Source organism: Haliotis rufescens, unplaced genomic scaffold, assembly GCF_023055435.1.
Source record: "Haliotis rufescens isolate VD_foot unplaced genomic scaffold, xgHalRufe1.0.p SCAF_9, whole genome shotgun sequence".
Taxonomy (NCBI): domain Eukaryota; kingdom Metazoa; phylum Mollusca; class Gastropoda; order Lepetellida; family Haliotidae; genus Haliotis; species Haliotis rufescens.
Window position 1 is genome coordinate 22,757,279 of NW_025964383.1, and position 25,492 is coordinate 22,782,770.

At 41.0% G+C, this 25,492-nt stretch overlaps 1 protein-coding gene across 3 annotated transcripts; it reads right to left on the reverse strand.

Moving 5' to 3' along the window:
* Window positions 1-23,192, reverse strand: LOC124120886. Of its 3 annotated transcripts, none has more exons than XM_046483789.2 (16): window positions 22,881-23,192; window positions 20,314-20,454; window positions 19,278-19,814; window positions 18,017-18,154; window positions 16,275-16,478; window positions 14,364-14,868; window positions 12,596-12,723; window positions 9,792-10,362; window positions 8,446-8,539; window positions 7,520-7,629; window positions 6,045-6,202; window positions 4,744-4,866; window positions 3,405-3,663; window positions 2,484-2,641; window positions 1,294-1,416; window positions 1-882 (listed from the first exon to the last, which is right to left on the reverse strand). In XM_046483789.2, the coding sequence occupies exons 1-16, from the start codon at window positions 22,884-22,886 to the stop codon at window positions 871-873; spliced, it is 3,267 nt and encodes a 1,088-aa protein (XP_046339745.2). In that variant the 5' UTR covers window positions 22,887-23,192; the 3' UTR covers window positions 1-870. The 3 variants fall into 3 exon arrangements, with proteins under 3 accessions (XP_046339745.2, XP_046339743.2, XP_046339746.2); XM_046483787.2 differs by having other exon boundaries at window positions 9,792-10,365; window positions 22,881-23,191; XM_046483790.2 differs by having other exon boundaries at window positions 9,792-10,365; window positions 22,939-23,190.
* Window positions 23,193-25,492: the final 2,300 nt, after the last annotated feature.

Genomic DNA, 25,492 nt, shown 5'->3' on the forward strand with positions numbered 1-25,492 from the left:
TTGATTGGCTTTAACATATATTTATTCACAGAAATAGGATAGGGTACAAGTCACATGTGTAAGATGAAGTGCTAAGACTTTGTTCTGCCTCTAATAATGTTTGATATTTTACTCATCAAAGTTGACTACACAACTACACATATAACTATATCATAGTACAAGTGGTGGTTCCTACTAGCCTCAGTACTTGTGTCTTGCCAGTGTCAGTCTTGTATACACTAGAAACTCCATCATTCCTTGAGTCTACTGTAGAGCGCACGTTGTCAAGCTAGAAACATTAGTTTTTGTAACACGCTCAACTGGCTTTCCGCCTGTCCTTTGCTCGATTAGCTGGCTGAAGGAGTTGTCATGGTTACTACACAAGAGGCACTATGTATTCGGGTGATGGAGGAAGCTAGTGTGACAAGTTTGCATTGAGGATGGTGGCTTGCTGTTCCTATTCAGCAATCCCCTCTCCAAACTTCAGACAAAGAGCAGCATGCTTATCCACCAACACATCTCCATGAACAGGATTAGTCCTGATTTTGGAGTCCAGCACATTGGATGCAAACAAAGTGTAAATAATCCTCATTTGTGAGGGTTTGAATGCCATAGCTGTTTTGAGAAGTGTCCTTGTACAAATACCAATAACCTATCAAGTGTCACTCACAAGCTATACACAACTTCCAAACTTTCTACTTGACTCACAACAAAACTGTTTGGAAGTCATGATGACTGCTAGATTGTGTGGGCAGGGAAAACCCTGCGAGTCATGAATTTGGTTATTTCAATGGCTATATATGAGTATTTGTTGTCCACGTTTTCAGATCTCTCCTTCGAACACTCTTGACTGCCTCTGATTAGTCCCTTCTCACACGAAGAGTTCACATCTCAATGCTGAACCTGCAATATCAAGTAAACAATCATTTCGTGAGACATTTCTGTACCTGTTTTCATTTGTTCCTAGAGCTCTATTTTTGAAAATCTGGTTCTCATTTATCCAGGTTTCTTAGGTATCAGGGTATCAGCAATTATACAGGGTTAGAAACTAACAGTTTTTGTCCACTAGTCCTTATAATGATAATATAAAGCAAAACAATTAAAATGAGCCAATTTCTACTCGTCCTTAGGATACCTTTACTATAGGGCAGTTTGGTAAGGACTATAGGACTAGTGCCAATTTCTAACGCTGTTATACCTACCACAAAATTGTTTTTCATTAAATAATTCATCAAAAGTGCATGTGATTATTACTGTTGCACATATCGTTACAGCAAAGCTTCGAACACGTTTAGAGTTTCTTATTTAACTTACAGAATAGTTAGGATGAAACTTCTTGATGTGAAAGAGGAGACTGCCGTTTGTCTTAAAAACACAGTAGCACATTTCACACCAGAACATTGGTTGACGACCATCACTGACCACATTGTGCATTTGCTGAAAAATAAGAAAATTATGTGAACATCTTAAGGTCAAGTGACTTGTTCTGTAGATACAACAACCCATACATCCATTACACTAATATCAAACCCTAACATGAAGATATGAATTTTTTTAATATTTGGAAATAATTAGAAGAATGTCTTATCAATAGTTGACAATATGAAAATGTTGTAATGTCAAAATTACTGATTCAATCCCCAAAACGTTGTTATGATAGATAATTATCCAACATAACATTCAGTAAATGTGGTTTCAAATTTTAGCCAACCTGAATACCATGTTTTTTTCAAAGGCAGTGAAAAGTCAAAAAGATTTGCAGGTTCCAATCCTATTTGACAATATTTTTCAACCAGGCCAATTGCCACACACACTCACAAACCATTCATTTTACAACGGGAGGCACATTCACTACAGCTGTGAAAATCAAAATGTACTCAGGGGCCTGTACGGCACACTCACAAACCATTCATTTTACAACTTGAGGTACATTCACTACAGCTGTGAAAATCAAAATGTACTCAGGGGCCTGTACGGCACACTCACAAACCATTCATCTTACAACTGGAGGCACATTCACTACAGCTGTGACGGTCAAAATGTACTCAGGGGCCTGTACGGCACACTCACAAACCATTCATTTTACAACTTGAGGTACATTCACTACAGCTGTGAAAATCAAAATGTACTCAGGGGCCTGTACGGCACACTCACAAACCATTCATTTTACAACTGGAGGCACATTCACTACAGCTGTGAAAATCAAAATGTACTCAGGGGCCTGTACGGCACACTCACAAACCATTCATTTTACAACTGGAGGCACATTCACTACAGCTGTGAAAATCAAAATGTACTCAGGGGCCTGTACGGCACACTCACAAACCATTCATTTTACAACTTGAGGTACATTCACTACAGCTGTGAAAATCAAAATGTACTCAGGGGCCTGTATGGCACACTCACAAACCATTCATCTTACAACTGGAGGCACATTCACTACAGCTGTGACGGTCAAAATGTACTCAGGGGCCTGTAGGGGTCAATGACTTGCTGAGTCCTACCTTGACATGTAACTGTCGATGTTCATCCATGGCAAAGGTCATGGGACAGAAGCTGCACCTGAGGGGCTCCTCCCCTGTGTGGGTGAATATGTGAGCCTGTAGACTGCTCTTCTGTAGGAAACCCTGGCTGCAGATCTCACACTTATATGGACAGGCATCTGAAATCAAGACAGAAATGTACATTTTACATTAAATTGTATATTTATATACTTATCCTATCTCACTAAATGCATGAATTCCTTCTTTCGATCCTTGGAAACCATCTTTCCGAGGCAAGAGAGTTAACTGACTTTAAAAGTCCAGTTTCCACCCTTGCCGAACTAGGCTGGAATTCCTTGGCTCGATCGTAGCGCCACCAGTGGTTATTACGAGTTATGTCTCTTCTAAACCTCTCCTCTGGACCAATCAGATTCCTACTCTCTGTATCACTGGCATTTGATTCAAACAAATTGGCGGCGCCCAGTCAAGGCGATAATCAAGATCTATATTGTGATAAAACGGGTCTTACATCGCAAATTGCAACAAATCACGTGAGCACCTTGTTTAAAATCATGAAAAGATTTGAAAAATGTCTGTTGACGAGTTAGCAGTGCACATGCTTTGCAAATCCTTCAATCGACCGAAATCAGCATGACAGTTTACGAACTGGTTTTTGATTACTTTGCGCGATTTTGATTGGACTATGCATAGACTTGTTAGCCCAGCCCAAATGTAACTCCATATTACCAGCCTAGTTCGGCAAGGGTGGAAACTGAACTTTTATAGTCAGTTAACTCTCTTGCCTAGGGAAGATGTTGGAAACGTGCTTGAATGAAGTTTCCAGTTTCTAAAATTATTTTATCCGAACACATCCCAGCATCACCATGGTCACCACCCAACTAAATGGGTCCTGCACTGCAAGAAGCAATGCCACAAGCTCACCTGTCTTGTTCGATATGCTGGGGGTAGGGGTTGCTGCCACACTGGGGGTTGTGGAGGTCCTCGGGGGTTCCCCGGTGGTCATCTGGGGGGTGGCGGCAGCATTGGCTCCACTTGGGCCTTCGGTGGGTACAGGGCGTTCAGCAGGGGCCATGTTATTTGTAGCTACTGGTTGGGTTTGGCTGATCTGCTGTGGAGACATGGCTGTCAGAGCTGGGTCGCCTGGCTGGGTGGGGGTGTCGCCTTGGGCTGCAGTCTTAGTCTACATAAAAACAGATTGGTATTTCTAGGTGGTCGAAGGGTTTGTTTGTTTGTTTTTAACACCGCACTAAGCAATATTCCAGCTATATATACACAATTGGGTCACAATGACATGCATCAACTAAGTCAGTGAGTCTCACCACCTGATCTTTTAGTTGCCTTTGATGATAAGCATAGGTTCCTGAAGATCCTGTGGTTTAAAGAATAGCAATAACCTTTACAGCTATCATGGTTATAGAGCCAAGCATCACTCAGCAATATAAAACCATCCTTTTAAGATCAAACCAACATCTAATAACAGCTATGAGTAGGACTGACCATCCTTGCAGAACAAGCAAGAAAACAAGACATGTCACAAAAATCCTTATGGCCTGAAGAGTTCATAGAGCTGGAAAAGTACAATAGATTTTCATAGCTGACAATGTTAAAAAGTGATCAAGAAAACTTGTACTTATTTCAGCAGTTTTGGAGAATGAGATGATAAACATCTCTTTCCTTCAGTCTCATTACAATCAGGCCTTAACTCTCATCACTGCTAAACAAAGACCTGAGAACATCCCCCAACGGGTCAAGTCAGAATGACCTTTCACCCCACCAGTGTCGTTACCAGATCAGGAAAGTGACAGTCGGACTGGGTTTTCTAATCATGCAACACAATGGTTAACAAGGTATTCCGAACGACATTTATGGACTGTACGACGGATTCCCTCAAAGTCATTGTCTATATCTAGCTCCAAAGGATCAAAACTTGAAAAGGAAGAGCCCTTCAATAGCCCATGGGAAGTAGTGCAATACAATCCCAACCATCTACTGGACATTTGAAGCAATAATTTTCAAAGCGTAGTCTGGAATGGAGGTCGCCATAAAGCTTGTGAAAGCTGCTTTCTGATTGGCTAATATCGACTTCTTGTTAGTCATTTCAGTGGTCGGTCGATGTGCATAAAAGGTCATTCTGAAGTGACCTGTAATGGGATGTCCTCAGATCTTTGTTTAGCAAGAGCGAAAACTAAGGTCTGATCATAATAAGATTGCTTTTCTTTCACCCTCACTTAACTCTTGACAAGAACAATGACAATCTTACCGAGCCATTAGGATGGACCCTTCTGATGTGAACATTGAGGGTTCCCTTTCTCTTGAACACACAGCTGCACATCTCGCACTTAAGGATGGGGCGACTGCCATCATCCACAACATTGTGTACTTTCTGCATGAAAAAAGCATCAACATGATCAAAACAATAACATGTTTGCACACAACATCGGCACTTATATCAATTAATACACCCTTAATACTCATGGTTTTAATACAAAATGTCTACCACACCATGTACTGAATCTATTAAGAGTTTGAGTGAGTGAGTGAGTGAGTGAGTGAGTATGGTTTTACGCCGCTTTTAGCAATATTCCAGCAATATCACGGCGGGGGACACCAGAAATGGGCTTCACACATTGTACCCATGTCGGGATTCGAACCCGGGTCTTCGGCCTGACGAGCGAACGCTTTAACCACTAGGCCACCCGACCGCCCCTATAAGAGTTTGAAGCTAAGGGGGAAGCAGCTTCAGTTTCTTCAATCCAGGAATCCCCTAATCAATGCTAATCTTCAATGTGAAACATTTGTAACTGTAAGCCATACTTTTTCACAACGTTCATCGTCATAATACTGTTTGTAGTTTCATGTTTTATTATTTGTTTTACTTTAATAGGTATTACGTAAACTGAATATTTGGTTTAATAGTTTAGAGCAATAGAGTGAGTGAGTTGGGTTTAACGTCGCTTTTAACAGTATTCCAGTTATATCATGGTGCTGAAAAACCTAGAAACATAATCGGGGCGAACCGGGATTCAAACCCACAATGATAGGTTTCTGTCGTGTCCAAGGGACGCAACTCTGCACAGCAAATCACGGCACCTTAGAGTGAGTGAGTGAGTGAGTTGGGTTTAACGCCGCTTTTAACAGTATTCCAGTTATATCGCGGCGTGTCAGCTTAATGTGGGAGGAAAGCCCGAAGTGATGCAGGTCTCAGACATTTACCACTTCGGTGAAACACACGAGCACGGGTATGGTGCTGACAAACCTAGAAACATAATTGGGGCGAACCGGGATTCGAACCCACAATGATAGGTTTCTGTCGTGTCCAAGGGACGCAACTCTGCACAGCAAATCACGGCGCCTTAGAGGACTGGGCCACCCGTGCCCCCTAGAGCAATAGAAACAAGCTAAATAGTGATAACATGTAAGGAGTCCCCCCTCCCATCAATCCTGAAGTTCTTCTACCCACTAAAAGCCTTTAACATTAGACAAGCTGGGCTTGAGCCGATTTCTTCCCTTGCCACAGGGGTATGTTCTGGGAAATGTACAGTGTAATATCTCTTCCCATACCTCTGCATGTTTGCGCCTGTGATCATCCACAGCGAACGTCATGGGGCAGAGTTTACATTTGACAGGCTTTGCTCCAGTGTGTTTGCACATGTGGGCCTGCAAACCACTCTTCTGGACAAAACCCTTGCCACAGATCTTGCACTTGAACGGATGTTCACCTGAAACAAAGACACAACAGCTTTCATTGAGTGTGCAACACAGCTCTTTGCCATAAAGGGGCTGCAAATATAGACCAACATACAATATTAAACTCGTGGTTTCTTTCACATCCCCAGCAAATATTGGAAGTGTTCAGTCCAGGAAGCAAACACTGAGGTATTATTCATCCAGCTGCCCTTAGTGTTTTGTTTGTTTGTTTGTTTGTTTGTTTGTTGTTTAACGCCGCACTCAGCAATATTCCAGCTCTATGATGGCGATCTGTAAATATTCAAGTCTGGACCAGACAATCCAGTGATTGACATCATGAGCATGAACTACACAATTGGGATACGATGACATGCATCAAAATAGTCAGCAAGCCTGACCACCTGATCCTGTCTCAGTGAGCCATATGCTATATATATTTTGGCAAGTCAAATTCATGAGTCAGATAACTTTCATTTCCAAAGTAGAAAGTCAGGGTACACAGTAATCTACTCAAATCAGTTCAGGTTATTCTAAAAACCCTTTCAGCATGTTCAGAGCCTACTTTACACAAACAAATTGAAACATATGAAACAGCTATGCATCTATGTTTGTTTGTTGTTTAACTAGCACTCAGCAATATTCCAGCTAGCTGACAGTGGTAAATAATCAAGTCTAGACCAGATAATCCAGTGATCGATATTGTGCGCAACGATCCACACCATCGGGGTACGAGGACATGCTATCAACCAAGTCACAGCCTGACCACCCAATCAATTGGTGGCCTCTTATTGCCAGCATAGGTAGCTGGGGACATCATCCAACACAGAATCTCCATGAGGGTCCTCGCATCTACGTCAGTCCTACGCCAACATCAGCATGATCTTAGCTATGGACGGTATGTTACATCTAAAGTGTTAATGCTTCACACAATATTGGTTGGTAGGTTGGTTTGTTGTTTAACGCCGCACTCAGAAATATTCCAGCTATATGACGACGGTCTGTAAATAATCAAATAATCAATAATCAAGTCTGGACCAGACAATCCAGTGATTAATATCATGAGCATCGATCCACGCAATTGGGATCGATGACATGTATCAACCAAGTCAGCGAGCCTGACTACCCGATCCCGTTAGTCGCCTTTTACGACAAGCATAGTCGCCTTTTACGGCAAGTATGGGTTGCTGAAGACCTATTCTACCCCGGAATCTTCACGGGTCTCACACAATATTGGAAATATAGCTGAACAATTTTCAGTGACAGTGATCCAGTTCAATCACTGCGAAAAAGAAATGATAGAGTCGTCAGAGAATTGTACATGACTTTTTCTCCAGTAACATGCAAGGTACCTGTGTGTATTCTCTCATGTCTCTGCAGATTATCCAGCCTCTGAAATGTCTTGGCACAATAATTACATTTGAGCAGTTCAATATTGGTCTTGAACATGGGCTCAGATGAGCTGCAATGAAACAGAAAAGTAACTTGTATGAAATTACTCTGAAAACAAGTCTATGTTAAAGTATGGGAATTATGCTAGCATCGATACTAGGGCAAGACAGCAAGTAAGAAGAAATTTATGATGCTTTCAGAAAAACGTTGTCAATATCATCATGATCATACAGGAGGACATCAAACTTGGGCTTCAAACACCAAACCTGTGTGTATTGCGTTAGTGTGTGTGTGCATGTGTGCCTTCCCATCCGTGTCCCATTATTTGGGAGAATTAATTTAACAGTGAGTGAGTGAGTGAGTGAGTGAGTGAGTGAGTGAGTGAGTGAGTGAGTGAGTGAGTGAGTGAGTGAGTGAGTGAGTGAGTGAGTGAGGTTGCTACACGGCCTGTAAATATTTGAGTCTGGGTGAGTGAACGAGTATGGTTTTACGCCTCTTTTAGCAATATTCCAGCAATATCACGGCGGGGGACACCAGAAATGGGCTTAACACATTGTACCCATGTCGGGAGTCGAACCCAGGTCCTCGGTGTGACGAGCGAACGCTTTAACCACTAGGCTACCCGACCGCCCCTATTTGAGTCTGAATTAAGACAATCCAGTTATCAATATTGTGAGAACGGTGCGAATCATGGTAAAGATCCCAGCCAACAGGGTACAAAGCCACACAATGAACCAAGTCAGGGAGCCCGACCACTCCATCCATTTGGGCGCCACTTACGACCAGCAGAGCTTGCTTGGGGACACACAGCTCCTCATGGCCCAGGTCACTTCAACTCAATGTATTCAGTGGAATATTCCATTACATTAAAAGAACACACACTTACTTGACTTTGAAATGCTGCTTCTTGTGTTGTCTCAGCTGTGCTAGGTTAGTGAAGACTTGTTTGCACTCTTGACATGAACACTCTCTGTTGATATCTGATGTAATACAACAGGCAGGATCTTAACTTAACCATACATTTCGTATAACACACAATGCCATTTAGAAAGTTGTCAAATGTAACAAATATTATATCTGGCATAACACTTTCTTAGTAAAGTACAGATTCTATTTCTAATACTTTTTGGAGTTGAGACCCATCCGTGGCTGAGTGGGTTAGATTGCTGACTTTTGTGCTGGCGATTAGGTGCCTCACTCTAGGAGTGTGGGTTTAAATCCTGGATGGGACTCAACTCCCAAAAGGATGCGAATCTGTACTTTACTAACAAAGTGTTATCCAAAATATAACATTTGTTATACATCACGTACATGGGCCGTATACTGCATCAATGAGTTGTACACACATAGAAAAACTGAAGTGTGCATATGATGCTGTCCCCTAGCTTGTTTGTTTCTTTGTTGTTTAACGCCGCACTCAGCAAATATTCCAGCTATATGACGGCGGTCTGTAAATAATCAAGTCTGGACTCTTCCCTAGCTAAGTGATGGATTTCAGGCTGATCAGATGATGTCGTCATGGTCAAATACAAAAACAGACAGACATATTATCCAACTGAAGTACAAAACAATATTCATTCCCATTATAGGATCCCATTGAGAAGCTTGCTGCCAAACTGATGAATCCACTCAGGGCCTTGTGACCTTCAAAACAAAAAACAAAAAACAACGCAAAGCCAGCACAATTTGTCTCAATATTTTTTACCCCATAATCATGATAATCATGTATCTGATACGCCTGACAAACATTAACAATGTTTGTCTGTATATTTGTTGATTAACCCTGAACTCAGCAATATTCAAGCTGTATAATGGTGGTCCATAAATAATCAGGTGTGGATCATACAATCCAGTGATTGACATCATTAGCATTGATCTACATAATTGGGATACGATGACATGCATCAACAAAGTCAACAGGCCTGACCACCCAATCCTGTTGTCTTTAAGACAAGCCTGGTTTGCTGAAGACCAATTCTATCCTGGATATTCATGGGGGCCATTATATATAGAAAGACAGAGGATTCTGACATAAAATAAACTTAGTATCATGACACAGAAATTTACAAAACTGTTGATAGAGCAATAAACAATGATTACTCATTATATATATCATAGGCAGAAGGGCAGTGAACATGTGATGTGATCAGATGCCCTTTTGCTTAGACAAGCAGCATAATAATAAAGTTGAATATTTAATATTCATTAATACAAATGAATTGTTCAACTTACATGTACGCTGGTACTTTTCACTGTATGTGCTGGGGTCGGGGAGGTTCCTCTGTACTAAAGATAGAGTCCATCTGCTTTGAAGTTCATCAATTGTTCTTGGAGGTCCCTTGTTGACCTCATTGACCCGAATTGTGATTTCCGACCACACATGCTTGAGGTGTGCATCCCGTGTTGGGTCATTTTTCCTGAAGCCTTCAAAGAACTCCTTATATTTGGATATTTGTTCCTCAAACACTTTTGCTTCTTCCTCTGAAAATACTGGTGCATTTATAACGCTTTTGTGTATCCTACGTTGAGACTTGGGCTTTGTGGACCGTGTCCTTGTTATCAAAGTGGAGACCCATTTCTTCTGCAGTTCATCTATTGTCCAGTGAGGCCCGTCACTGACCTCATTGACACAGTCTGCAATGTTCCCCCACACCTCTTTAAGCTTGGCATCGTGAACTGGACTACTCCGCTTAATATTTTGAAAGATGGTTCTATATTTTAAGATTTGATCGGCAAAAGCACCTGCCTCTGCTTCAGAGAAGTCCCTAGGGGTGCTAGTTTCTGCATCCTCATCTTCCTCCTCCTCCTGAAAGTCGAAGATGGGGCACACTCCGTTAATGACACGGATGATTGACTAGTGATGCAATCTGACTAATAGGGCCGTTACAATTCACTTTGGTGAATCGAACCGTATCGGCTCATGAATTGAATTCATTATTCGTGGTCACTAGAATCAAATATTTACAGCAACAAAACTAAAAAGGGTGCTTTCTCAGTTAATAACACGGACTGATTGACTAGTGATGCAATCTGACTAATAGGGCTGTTATAATTCACTTCGGTGAATTGAACCGTATCGGCTCATGAATTGAATTCGTTATTCGTGGTCACTAGAATCAAATATTTACAGCAACAAAACTAAAAAGGGTGTTTTTTACTTGAAGTTGTCTGTTAGTTGTTTATCAAAGCTTCCTCAGTTAATGACACGGATGATTGACTAGTGATGCAATCTGACTAATAGGGCTGTTACAATTCACTTCGGTGAATCGAACCGTATCGGTTCATGAATTGAATTCGTTATTCATGGTCACTAGAATCAAATATTTACAGCAACAAAACTAAAAAGGGTGTTTTTTACTTGAAGTTGTCTGTTAGTTGTTTATCAAAGCTTCCTCAGTTAATGACACGGATGATTGACTAGTGATGCAATCTGACTAATAGGGCTGTTACAATTCACTTCGGTGAATTGAACCGTATCGGTTCATGAATTGAATTCGTTATTCGTGGTCACTAGAATCAAATATGTACAGCAACAAAACTAAAAAGGGTGTTTTTTACTTGAAGTTGTCTGTTAGTTGTTTATCAAAGCATCGGTCGAATCCCGGATGGGACGCAACCCCCAAAAGTCCAGGCAGACTAGTGGTGGGTGTCAATGAAGAGCCATCCTTCAACGTTTTGGTGTACATGGCGTACGATGCTCATGTCAGGATAACATTACGATGAGTGAGTGAGTGAGTTGGGTTTAATGGCCCTTTTAACAGTATTCCAGTTATATCACAGGAAGGAAAGCCCAAAGATCTAGGTCTCAGGCGTTTACCACTTCGGTGAAACCCACGAGCACGGATATGGTGCTGACAAACCTAGAAACATAATCGGGGCGAATCGGGATTCGAACCCACAATCATAGGTTTCTGGCGTGTCCAAGGGACGCAACTCTGCACAGCGATTTGTGACGCCTTAGACGACTGGGCCACCCGTGCCCCCAGCTTGATCATTAATAAATCATGATTGATAATAATAACAACATGCTCAAAGCGCTATATTATTACCCCTGTCAATGGATTATTGTGCACTAGATTTTCATTCTCAGCATTAGGTTAACAGTTATATTACCATCTCATCCTACCGGGTACCCAGTAGTTGCTGGGTGAACAGGAGAGGCATGTTTTGAACAAAGTCAAATGCCAAAGGGGCATATAGGTGCTTCAGTGTGGGGCAGGACTGAAGCCATTGAAAACCTGAGTAGTCATGCTGTCATCCATCCAACGTCTCACCACGACCAATGTTGCTTAACTTCACCTGACTTGAGACCTGTGCGCTGTGATCTGTGCACAGGACCACGTGCCATCACATAATTACCACAGTAATCCGGGCCAAGTAAACAGATGCATGGTTCAACATCCACACCATTAGCATATGAAATATGACCTACAATCAGCCAAGTGACAGATCTTGACAACCCCAGCTCTGATGACAAGCATGAAGTACTGCGGACCTGTTCTCACCCAGAATCTACACATGGAATTAATTCACGAAAATAAACAATCCCCCACCAATATGACATGTCCGGTTGTGTACAAGGCATTAGCCCTCCGGAAATGAGCAAAACTGCTATCTTCAGTCATTTCATTTCAGAGTTGTTGCTATGGAAACTTGAAAAATAAAGTCTTAATACCACTAGGTCTAGCGATGTGCCAAGTTTAGTGAAGAAATATTGTACGGTTTTCAAGATCTGCTTCAGATAGGTGCACTACTGCCATTTTTTCAAAGTCGTTGCCATGATGGAAACTCGAAAAAAAGTTGTTTTCTTAAAAAATCCCAAACTATCAAAAGGCACCAACTCACCACTAGACCTATCAATGTGCCAAGTTTGGTTAAGATATCTCTCATAGTTTTTGAGTTCTGCTCCGGAAACGAAATATGAGACGAACAGACGGACGGACATCATCCATTTCAATACCCCCTTCCACTTTGTGGCAGGGGATAATATATGTTGAGCTATCATTTTCTGTGAACTTAACAAACATGTTTCGTACATCGTCATCATCATCATCAGGGGTGACATCCCCCCCTTCAGGACAGGGCACCTTGCAGGCGTGGGCCTGTAAACTGCTCTTCAGGACGTAGCTCTTGCCACACAGTTTACACCTAAACGGATGCTCACCTGAAACAAAAACACAGCATGTTTCACCACGTTCTCTGTCTCACAAATTGTTCTCACCGATAATATACTGAAATAATTTGAAAACATATAGTGGAGTTTGCCTCTTGATAAGTAACAGAGACTGGAAGCGTATGTCCAGGTATGACAACGTGAATGAGGATTCAAACTCAGACAACATTCATGTAATGTTGCAAGCCTTCAGGCCTCACTACCACATACCAATTTCTTTGGTTTCTGTCAGTTCACGCAGCAAAGTTCTCTGTCAAAATGTTCTCATGGATGATATTAGACTTGCCCAACTGGTTGTTTACTGCATCCCTCACCATTATCTTGTTAAATCAAAGAAATTCCCTTTCAATACCTGTATGAAGGTCTACTTTGATAATAATAATAATAATAATAATAATAATAATAATAATAATATAAGAGAAAAAAAAGGTGCATTTATAATGTGCCAGATTACATTCACCAAGTGGATGTTCATAGCGCTACACTATGATTACCCCGGTCAATGGATCAGCGTGCACTCGATTTTCATTCTCAGCTCCCTGGGGAGTATACAACCCAAGCTGCCAGTGAGGCGCTTAGAAGGTTAACAGCCACATTACCATCTCATCCTACCGGGTACCCACTCTCTGCTGGGTGAACAGAGGCACACTTCAGTGTGGGGCAGGACCGAAGCCCTACAAACTCTCAGGAGTCAAGCTGCTGAACGCTGTCACCCATCCAACTACTCTCCCGAGACAAATGTTGCTTAACTTCACCTGATTTGTGACCTGTGCACAGGACCACGTGCCACCTTTACTCTCAGAATCCTGACCAAATGGCAGAGGCAAGGAGGGACATTTTAATCATGCTTCTTGTTGTTTGGTGAGAATTAAGTGCAAATCTAGTATGAGGGGCAATCTCATTAAAACCAGATCTTAGTTCTCGCTGACGTGACCCGTAATGGGATGTCCTCAGATCTTTGTTTAGCGACAGAATGAATAAAACATTCTTATAAAGACTATTAACATGATTCCTTGGCAAATATCTAAGTTAATAATAATATCACCATAAACCATAACTATAATCATGATAATAGTCCACTTCTGAAGCACATGACTCCATGCTCAAAGAGCTACATCATAATTAGCCCGGGCAACAGATCAGTGGTCACTCGATTTTCATTCTGAGTTCCCGGGGAAGTATACAACCCAAGCAGTTTGTGGGGCACTAGAAAGTTAAGACACATTACCATCTCATCCTACAAGGTACCTACTATAATCTAGGACCATATATACTGCTGGCAGTCCCTTTTCACTTTGTGACACTGACATCATATTCTACACTGCCCTAGAATGTGGATAATGCTCATCAGTACTTATGCACGGAATAGTTGGTTGGTTGGTTTGTTGTTTTACGCCGCACTCAGCAATATTCCAGCAATATACGGCGGTCTGTAAATAATCGAGTCTGGACCAGACTATCCAGTGATTAATATCATGAGCATCAATCCACGCAATTGGGATCAATGACATGCATCAACCAAGTCAGCGAGCCTGACCACCCGAACCCGTTAGTCGCCTTTTACGACAAGCATAGTCGCCTTTTATGGCAATCATGGGTTGCTGAAGACCTAATCCTCCCCAACAACTTACAAGTACGTTGTGTCCTGGGGTCTGGAATGTTCCTCTCCACCAGAGCTAGCGTCCATCTGTTCTTCAGTTCATCGACTGTTCTCCGAGGTCCCTTGTTTACCTTGTTCACACAGTTGGTAATCTCCACCCATACCTCTGTCAGTTCGATATCACGAGTTGGGTCATTCTTTCTGACGTCTTCGAAATACTCCTTATATTTCAAGATTTGTTCCACAAACACTGTAGCTTCTTCACCAGATAGCACATCTGCACCTAGACAATTTTGGCTGAATGTAGTTTGAGCTTTCTGCTGCAGTTCATCGACTGTCCTTTGAGGTCCCTCATTACCCTCGTTAACACACTCTGTGATTTTTGTCCACACCTCTTTAAGTTTGGCATCATGTGATGGACTGCTCCGCTTGATGGTTTGAAATATATCTCTGTATTTTGTAATCTGTTCTGCAAAGATTCTTGCCTCCGTCTCAGAGAAGTCCCTTGGTTGGCTTGGAAGGATGGGATTCAGATCCTGAAGAATATACATAAGAGGGATGGAGTGAGTGAGTGAGTGAGTATGGTTTGACGCCGCTTTTAGCAATATTCCAGCAATATCACGGCGGGGGACACCAGAAATGGGCTTCACACATTGTATCCACGTCGGGAATCAAACCCAGGCCTTCGGCGTGACAAGCGAATGCTTTAACCACTAGGCTACCCGACTGCTCAAGAGGGATGGAGGTAATAGCAGGGTTGGACATTCTATTCGAGAACAGAGCTATAAATACACTAACTTTTCAATCCCCAAACAGTATGGAAACGGTCATTCCACTTGCAATATTGCCAACTCAAGTATAGATGTGGTAATGTGAAATGGGGCTTGACGTCACATTCAAGGTTATTACATGTATATTTTGTGGGTGTGTGTGTGTGTGTGTGTGTGTGTGTGTGTGTGTGTGTGTGTTTGTGTGTGTGTGTGTGTGTGTGTGTGTGTGTGTGTGTGTGTGTGTGTGAGTGAGTGAGTGAGTGAGTGAGTGAGTGAGTGAGTGAGTGAGTGAGTGAGTGAGTGAGTTAGTGTGCGTGCATGTGTGTGTGCCAAACATGTGGCTGCTTGAACTAGTCCAGACGTATTCCGGTTTTATCATGTTTATATGTTGCATACTGATATAACAGAGGTTAACATGGATACCCTACTAAGACACAGTATTCTGAGCCGACCAGTGGTTGTTTTCATCCCCTTGACGCAGAACACCTTCAGGGCAACATCATGTACATGTGCTGTCTTTTCTTGTATTTTGGTATGACATGGCTAAGGCCCCGTTCCACATAGTGATTGTAGCGTTAAGTTGATCGAAAGTCTTATACTTTAACATTGACTTACTACTGTTGTAGCGCTACGATCACTTTGTAAAAGGGGACCCCGGGATTGAACCACAGACCTTCCTCAATCTGGGCAGACACTCTATCTACTAGACCACAGATGTGGTCCTCAAGTTCAGAATGACATATCTTGTTCACTGGTATTACATTGTTTCCATCAGCATGATTAGACCAAACTATTCTATGTCCCTACAAATAATTTTAATTATCCTGCGTGAAAAAATAACTCAAGCCTCTTCTTATTCATGGTTGGTTTCCAGTTTACAAAGATTGAAATAAAAATAATTTTCATAAAAAGGTTATTTTTAAATACAAATAATAAGTAAGGGGAAATAAAGAAAGCGAGTGCTTTTTGCTATGACTTGTGTCAAATGGTTACTTTTTCCCACATTGACTTTTTTGATGATTTTCTGAAAATAGTCAAGAACGATTCAGGATCATATGAAAAGGGAGAATAATCTTCATTCATTTCATGGTTTGCAAAAATCTGAAGTTGAACAGTACCACAATATACATGAACACGTGAAAGAAGATCTTTGTTAACACCACTAAATTTACCTTTTCTTTGTCTTTTGCAGGCTGTTTTCCTTCAAACATCCAGGAAAAATATCTCTTTCTCAACAGAGCCTCCTTGAAGATGCTAAGATTTGAAGGCTCAGCGTCTTCCTCCTCTGACTCGGCAGAACCCTGCTGTGTCCCGCCACGCTTTCCACCCTTACCCGACTTTCCACCCGATCCATCCTTCTTGGCGCCAGACTTTCTCTGTAATAACAGCATCTCTATTGCTAAAGCCTTGACATGACTTCCCATTATAGGATTTGCTCTACTATAGAATATTGAATTGTTGTGCTGGAGGGGAAGACAGCGAGGACCTTGTACAGGTTTCCACTAGCCATAATTTATTTCTTGCAAAAATCTAATACTGTTACAGATTTTATTATATAAAGAAAACTAAGGCTTAAAAAAAGGTTCTCAGGCAATTACTTTTGAAAATACAGTGCGGGCGGGCAGCGCTTTTTTTTTTGCTTGTTCTCGAACTAGTATATAACCAAATAAACAGTTGTGTACTATCAACCTGTAAAAGGGCCTCCCTACATACACAAGCATACAAACTCCTATTGCCACCATGACCATAACACGAGATGTGCAGTAAAAGCAGTTGGCATGTAAGGGGAAGTAACTGTGTGCCATATTGGAACGCACTGTTTTTAAGTACCGTATTCGACGTAATAAGCGCCCGTCCTAATAAGCGCCCACGGCGATATTTGCTAACATATTGACTAGTGAACAATCCCAATTAGCACCCCTTCCAATTGATCAATGTACACAAGACTTATTTATTCGTGTATAATACGCACTCGTGTGTTATATGCTCCCTTAATTATGGGCAATTAAATTCTGGAAAATATATCTGTCGTGTATAATACGACTTTTCTTCTGTATCATTTCAGGCTGTCAGCATAAGCCACGAAATTTACCATCTTTCAACTCTTTTTTTTCTCACCAAAATTATATTCTAATAAGAGCTCCCTATTTCTAATTTTGAGAGCGCCCTGGGCGCTTATTACGTCGAATACGGTATTAGCATGATTAGGATTTTGTACATTTTTTGAAAATGGAAATAAAATTGAAACATGAGGCATACTTTATGATGAAGCCTGAGAACCAAGACTATTATTTTGTTTAGCCTAATAGTTGTTCGTCTCTTGTATGACCTCAAGGTTGAATGTTCAAGTGACCACCTGTTTAAAAGCATTGAGAGCCCTAGATTACCAATAGATCAGTTAAAACACACAAATGTACACAGAATCGCAATACAACCCTTGTGTACCAATATTTTCCAATACAGCTCTCCGTATTGTGATATATTGCAATACGATTAATGTGCTTATACGCCAACCCAACCCGGTCTCCATCAGGATATCTTGTAGTAAGTTCAAGTCACATGAAAAATAATTCAGTTATTCGTGATAGAAATCTTGAGTATCCCTAGATGTAATGCAATATTGCAAACACAGTAAACATGCAGTGGAGGGAGGCATTGGGATCCTTGAAGTTTGAATGTAAGGACTCCATATTCTTTTCACTGATAAACTTAACAACTTAACAAGAGTGTGAAGGACCCCTTGACTTTCAGGATTAAGTCTTACATGAAATTTATCTTTCAACTGTTTTTTTCACACAAATAATATTTTAATCATGTTAATAAGAGCCCCCTATTTCTAATTTTGAGAGCGCCCTGGGCGCTTATTACGTGGAATACGGTAAGTCTTACATGATACAGTTTTATGGGTACTCACAGCTTGAGGGCCATAGTCATCGAGGACACCGTCAAGGTCAAACTCCTGTCCGTTATGGAAGAACCTCTCCTGTACAAACCCTCGGCCTCGCACACTGTCCATGTTTGGGGTGACACGTCTGTACTTTGCTGAGGACTCCTGGGGGGAAACATTACAATTCAACTCATCTTGCCAACATCAATAACATGTCAGACACATGGCTTTGCCTTGACTTACATTGTGGGGCCCCACAATAACTAATTTCAAGAGGCCTTGCAGGCAATATGAGTGAGTGAGTGTGGTTTTACACCGTTTTTGACAGTATTCCAGCAATATCACGACGGGAGACACCAGAAATTGGCTTCACACATTGTAGCCATGTCGGGAATCGAACCCGGATCTTCGGTGTGACGAGCGAACGTTTTAACCACTAGACTACCCGACCGCCCCTGCAGGCTAGGTCCTGTAAAGTAATGAAACGGTGTAATGTACTGTACAGTTTGATAATTACTTTAAGAGTCTGGAATGAATCAGTGATCATGTGGACAGTTGTCATGATTGAAGGATGAAATAACAGACAACCCCAACAGCTGTTGATACGCTGTACAATAAAAAAGTATTGCGCGTCCATCCTCTACATTTGTAGGACGCACATCTGTGCATTGCATAAAACCCTGCAGCCTTAAAAAATCATGCTAGTCTGCTTGCCCCTGACTACAAAGTGTGTCAAGGCGAGTAAAAATCCAACGATGGTAGTCCTCATTGACCAGCAGCATTTGAGAGCTATGATTCTGAACCAGTTCTCAACGCCTCATTGTTTCTACAAATTTGAAACGACTTAACTGACAGAAAAAGTAAACAAGCCAGACTAGCTATCTATAAGCTCTGAGAATAGCAAAATAAAGTTTCTACTTGTCCTCTGGAGTATTCTTGGGTGGGTGAGCGAGTGCATGCATGCCTGTGTGTGTGATTAAATGAGTGTGTGGTTTAACGCCACTTTCAGCAATATCACGGTGGGGTCACCAGAAATGAACTTCACACATTTTACCCATGTGGGGAGTCAAACCCAGGTCTTTGACCACTAGGCTACTCCATCATTATCAGAGCAAAAGACCTGATGTTAAAGAGATTGGGTCAAAAGCTGCATCAAAACAGCTCTTCAGAAGCTGTGATCACGGTATGGATCATTCTCATAACCACAACAACATGCAGTGCCAATAACCCTGACACACAAGGGAACAACAGGCTGTTTGAAAAATCTCTCCACCTTGTAAAGACTCACCCCTGTTGGTTCTTCATCAGTATCCTCCCGTTCCCTCTTGACCTCAACAGGAAGCCGCATGGAGACTTCTCTACCGTTGTCTCTGCTATTGTCACTGCCATCCCTCTGCTCTCCCCGATCTTTACTGGTGTCAGTGGAACTCATCACAACTGATTGAGTCATGTTTTCATCACTTTTGCTGTCATCATCCTTATCATCACCATCACCATTACCATCATCATCGTCATCATCTGGTTCAGCCGTGGCATCTTCCATGGTGTCATCTGATTCGGTTTTGATCTCCACAGGGTCAAGAATTTCTCCACTGTCGTCATCTTCCTCTTCATCATCATCATTATTGTCATCGTCATCCACGCTCTCCTCGGATTCCGTTCTAGTCTCGGCAGGAAGACATGGGGTTTCCCTGTTGCTATCAACAGGATCCTGTGGTTCAGCTTTCACGACGACAAAATCATCTATTTCTCCCTCCTCTTCTTCTGAAGACAGTCCCTGGCTGCTGTCGTAAGGATAGCCAAGGCCTGATGTGGCCTCCAGACTCTGTCAATGACAATTATTGTTCAGTTGATCATTAATATAAGGGTAACGCTATTTTTCAGGCCATTATCATTTGCAGAAGCCCGAGGTCTTCCATAACTGCCCGACGAAGGGGGAACTCAACATTAAACCCCATTTCACCATCTTGAGGGTTGCATCATACAATTTGAAAAATGAGACGTCCTAAACATGAAAATCTTCAGTTTGTATTTCAATTTCTTGCGAAATACCAGAATATGTTGCATGCGTTATTTCATCAGTAATTTGTTAGGAACCTGAATAAAGAAACCATTCCCTGTACATTTTAACAATTTGGTAATTGTCTGCCCTTTTGTCAGTTGTTACTATGGTCATGCATAATAGACATCTCATATACAGGAAACTGGTCTGGAATAGCTTCACTTCTTCAATCACAGGAATCGGTTGCTAACTTCTGTATATCATTTTTCGATTCGACTTGACACTTAATGTAAACTTTGGCAATTAGTGGTTTAATTCTCACCTCTGTCTCCTCCGGGGTGTAGGTAGTGTTAGCCTTGTGTTTGGTGAGGATATCAGACTCCAGCGTCATCACCATGTACTGGGTGGGTTCCACCCTATCCTTGTTCTTCTGTTTCTGCTCCATGGCAAGTTGGCTACCACACTGGAATGTGTTCAACAATGTTATTGTCACATGTTGTACAAGGTGAGACGGCAGCACTGAACATGGCTGAAGGGTGATATGGATTTTCTAGAACGTGGACTCACACAATGAACTCATGCAGTGAACTCACGCAATGAACTCACACAATGAACTCATGCAATGAACTCATGCAGTGAACTCACACAATGAACTCATGCAATGAACTCACGCAATGAACTCACGCAATGAACTCACACAATGAACTCACACAATGAACTCACACAATGAACTCACACAATGACATGCATCAACCAAGTCGGCGAGTCTGACCACCCGATCCCGTTAGTTGCCTCTTACGACTAGCAGAGATGCCTTTTACGGCAGGCATGGGTTGCTGAAGACCGTTTCTACCTCGGATCATCATGGGTCAGATGGTCATTAAGCTGATAGAGACAAGAAAAAGGCACTGGCCCCATTCTGACCAGACAAAATCACATAAACAAGATACTTCTACTTCCTGAGCTCAGAAGCTACAAATTGTCAGCACACCTAGACCTCCACCACAGGGATTCTTTTCATTTTTCAATGCTTATATTTTAGTGTTAAATCCAGTGGTGATTTAGGATTTCATTCAACCTGTTCAGTGCTATATTGTAAAATTTAGTATTGAACATATGAAGCCATTTTCTTTTAACCATGTTTACTGGTCCTGTTCTGGTTATCAGTGAAACCTAAGCCCAAGAAGAAAAGGCTACACACAAGACAATTAAGATATAACTAAAGCTTATTATTTTGGTCTGTAAGTAATCAAGTTTGGACCAAATAGATGAGAAGAATAATTACCAGACATTGCTGCTTTTTAAGGCTCATTATAATACGTATGGAGTTTGTGAATTCAACTGGACATTTTCTAATACAACCTTGAAACAAATCTGCCTATATACATGATATATCCATGAATTATCAGTTTTTGCTTGTAACATGTGTAAGCCTTGACAAACAACATTATTTTAAAGATTTCATTTTTACCCTGAAGCATATATTGTCAATTTCTTCATGTGATGTACATCATGTACATAGTTTGAGAAGAATCATCACTTGTTGCTACTGTAGCCATGGTAGCAGATGAGATAAAAATGGTGGCTTATGTATTAAAAAATCACTATTCGCAAGTACAAGTATACCTAACGCTCCAAATCGGACAGCTTCAAATTCTGATTTCGGTGAAAACCAGACTTTTTTCTGGTCCCCTCAATTCATTAAAAAATTATTATTACTTAAACTGACTCTCTAATTCAGACTTTTTCAGACTAAAATTACGGTCCCAACAACCAATTTACTATTGAAAAGAAACTGTCCAAATCAGACTGGACCAAACCAGATTGGATGTGCTCTCACTTTTAAGTAAGCACAGTCTTTGTCAGCTAAAACAACAATGCTAATCCTGCATATAATCCTATTGATATTAACACTTTTTTGTCCGCTAAGCTAATTAGAATTTACTCAACCTGCTAATGAGAAACTCAACTTAATGAGATTAACTCAGTGTCATTAATGTGTTAATAAATAACAGTAAATACAGCTTGTCATTATCAATCGTAATGGCTGATCAACCGGCAAAGAAAACCTGTATCTAACTTACACTTGCTAAGAAAGATGCTTTAATGGAGGAATTTAAGTCAGTGCCAAAACAGAAAGATTTAGCTGAGAAGTATGACATCAGTACCACAAGCAGCAGCAAAGAAAGATGAATGATCGTTGCTTTTCGTTTTGTCTTCAGTACTCTGTGTAATCCAGACCTCACCTTAAACTGTCTTATTTACCATTCCCAACACATCCGAATTGGACAGATTCCACAGCACATACAATAATCAGAGATGGGACAGTGCGAGAAAATGTATACATGCGAAATCTGATAACATGAAGGCTTGGAAGTGCATAAGAATCTGAGGATCTTAAACTTTCTTTTGCAAAAACAATGTGGATACAAATGGATTTGATATTGTTAATGGCCCACCTAGAATAATAGATCCCTAAAAAAGTCAGGGTATACTTGAACTGTTCTAATTATATCTTACGAACAGCTATTAAATATTACCATGAAGCTCAATCCTTGTGTGCATGGTGTTAGACACATTTTATGCAGGTGCTCCAAGGCTTACTCAATAAACCACGAAAACCGGAAAAGGACATATTCCCCAAACTGAAATTCAATAAATTCACCGGATTTCTATAAATCAGAAGAAAATTATTCTAAATGACAGTTGGTTGCTGAAGATTTCGTTTTTTTCATGGATGTCGATACTTGTTAAAATCTGACAGAACAATGATCCCTGACAGTCAGGACACGGCAGACAGACTGGAAAATCCCCCGCTGACTATAATACGAGGGTGCAGAATGTGCATAATGTTGTCTTAAATTAATTAAAAGCTAACACTTCACAAACCTTCATTCGCGCTAATGCAAATTTCAAACAAAAGCATAAATTAGAAGAAAAACTGTACCCTCCTCAATCATCGAATCTTCGCTTCGTCAAATCAAGTGCCTGAGCTTCCGGTTTAGTAGGCACGCACTGAATAGGTCTTGTCCGCTCACTAGTTAATTAAAGGGAACGGTGACACTTCTATTGAGCATTCAATAATTTTAAGCATAAGTAGGTAATCTTAGAATATCCTAAATGAGACATCAGAGGATTGTGGCTGCGGTTGCCTCTTCTCGGAGCTGCAAATCAACGGTTGACATTCCTAGCTGGTTCTCGGATCTCACTGCGCTGTAACGCGGTGCTCTAGTAGCATGTAGAGTCGGAACCCAGCCCCATGACCCCCGGTTGGACCCCCATCAATTCTGACAGACGCAAACGTGCACATATACGAAAATTGGTATAGCATACATGGGATCAGTTCTCATTTACCAAGTGAAGTTCCAGTGTTTAGATGTCTAACAAACTGAAACAGACTAAAATAGGAATTCATCCAAAGAACGGTATATATTTATATTATTTACAGTAGATCTAGCTGCAAATATGTCATCCCAACATTCCCCCCACCCCACACCCCCACCCCCCACCCCCACCACATCCACCCCGACACACACACCATAAACACAGCAAACCTATGGCCAGAAATACAACTGTGATACCCGTATAAAATATACCACCACCGAATATGAAAACATTTCATGTTTGTTTCATATTTAGCCACCATCAAATATGGGTGTATACTTTCCTTGCCGGACAGTTTACATGTACCTAATACCATTTGACAATGTGAAATTAATTGGAATATAGCGCGTGTTGAATATTGCTGACAGATATACCGGCACCTCTTAACTGTAACGTGTGAACATTTGGCAAACGACAGTGGTAAATGACTGTGCTGTGTTGACTAGCAGACGACGGTGATGTGACTGTATTTTGTTGACTAAATATAGCAGACGACGGTGATGTGACTGTATTTTGTTGACTATATATAGCAGACGAGGGTGATATAACTGTATTTTGTTGACTATATACATGTATAATACAGACGACGGTGATAAAACTGTATTTTGTTGACTACATATAAAACAGACGACGGGGATATAACTGTATTTTGTTGACTATATATAACAGACGACGAGGATATAACTGTATTTTGCTGACTATAATACAGACGACGGTGATATAACTGTATTTTGTTGACTGCATATAATACATACGACGGTGATATAACTGTATTTTGTTGACTACATATAAAACAGACGACGGGGACATAACTGTATTTTGTTGACTGCATATAAAACAGACGACGGGAATATAACTGTATTTTGTTGAGTATATAAAACAGACGACGGGGATATAACTGTATTTTGTTGAGTATATAAAACAGACGACGGGTATATAACTGTATGTTGTTGACTACATATAATACAGACGACGGGGATATGTGTTGACTATATATAACAGACGACGGTGATATAACTGTATTTTGTTGACTATATATAACAGACGACGGTGATATAACTGTATTTTGTTGACTATATATAACAGACGACGGGGCATCCAAATAGACACGTTGTTAGAACCACAGCCTTGATAAGGCTCAAACATGTTCCAGAACCGACAGATTTTGGACCTTGTCCGTGCGTGACACTGAACTGGACTTTAGCTTATTGTTTGCCCCCAGAGCCCTGTACACAGAGTTGAAGTCATCAGTCAGTATAACACCGACATGCTTGACTGACTTGGCCGTATATATGTGATGCCCGTGAGGCGTGGAGACCCTTTTCTGCCTCTGAAGGACATTTTAGCGGGAGAGTGTGAAACTCCACTGTTTACTGGAGTCTTCAGCGATTTTCAAAAGATCCAACATATTTGGTAAACTTGAGCTGACCATGAGGACATCATCAGTTTGTTTTTGACATCCGGTATTTAAGTCCATGATTACAGTTAAGAAAATAAAATTGTTATTTGCAACATTTCTTAGTCTTGTGCTATCGCTATTAACATTTCACCAGAACACAGCAGCAAGTGTCACAAATAAAGTTCCTGCGAAAATGTTGTTTTTTTGTTTTTTTTAATTTTTTTTAATAACGAAAATGTTATGATCATGAGCCTGTTATTGTGTGGTTTCAACACAGTTATACTATACAGACAAGTGATTTTAAATAAAGAAAAATGCTTTTTTTTAAACTTCACTTCACTCATTTTCATATCAATTTTTAAGTCTATTCTAAAAAACCCACAGTGTCTCCTCGTATTGGAAGTCACTACAGCAATACTGTCAACATACATGCAGATACTCACGTGATAATTCTAAATACTTTCCTGACACTGTACAACCCCCTCGTTCAGCAAAACGTCACATTTAGCAAACGCCGTTGTTTTTTTGTAAGCATGAAATAGCAGACAAACCGGACACTTCTATGTCCGCTTCGCTCACTTTAGTATTGAGACTTGTTTGTTTGTTGTTTTACGCCGCACTCATTAGAATTCGCCGCATTACCTTTCTATTGTCCAAGGAATGGGGTTATGTGACTTAAGGTTAAGACATATATCTAACCCATCTGTAATTATAAATG

Bases quoted from the DNA above. Each gene is read 5' to 3' on its own strand.
- LOC124120886 (XM_046483787.2), bottom strand. The intron at 19,815-20,313 runs GTGAGAATTAAA...TGTCATTGACAG, and splicing joins ACACCCCGGAGGAGACAGAG to AGTCTGGAGGCCACATCAGG. The intron at 3,664-4,743 runs GTAAGATTGTCA...GTTTTTATGTAG, and splicing joins GGGTCCATCCTAATGGCTCG to ACTAAGACTGCAGCCCAAGG.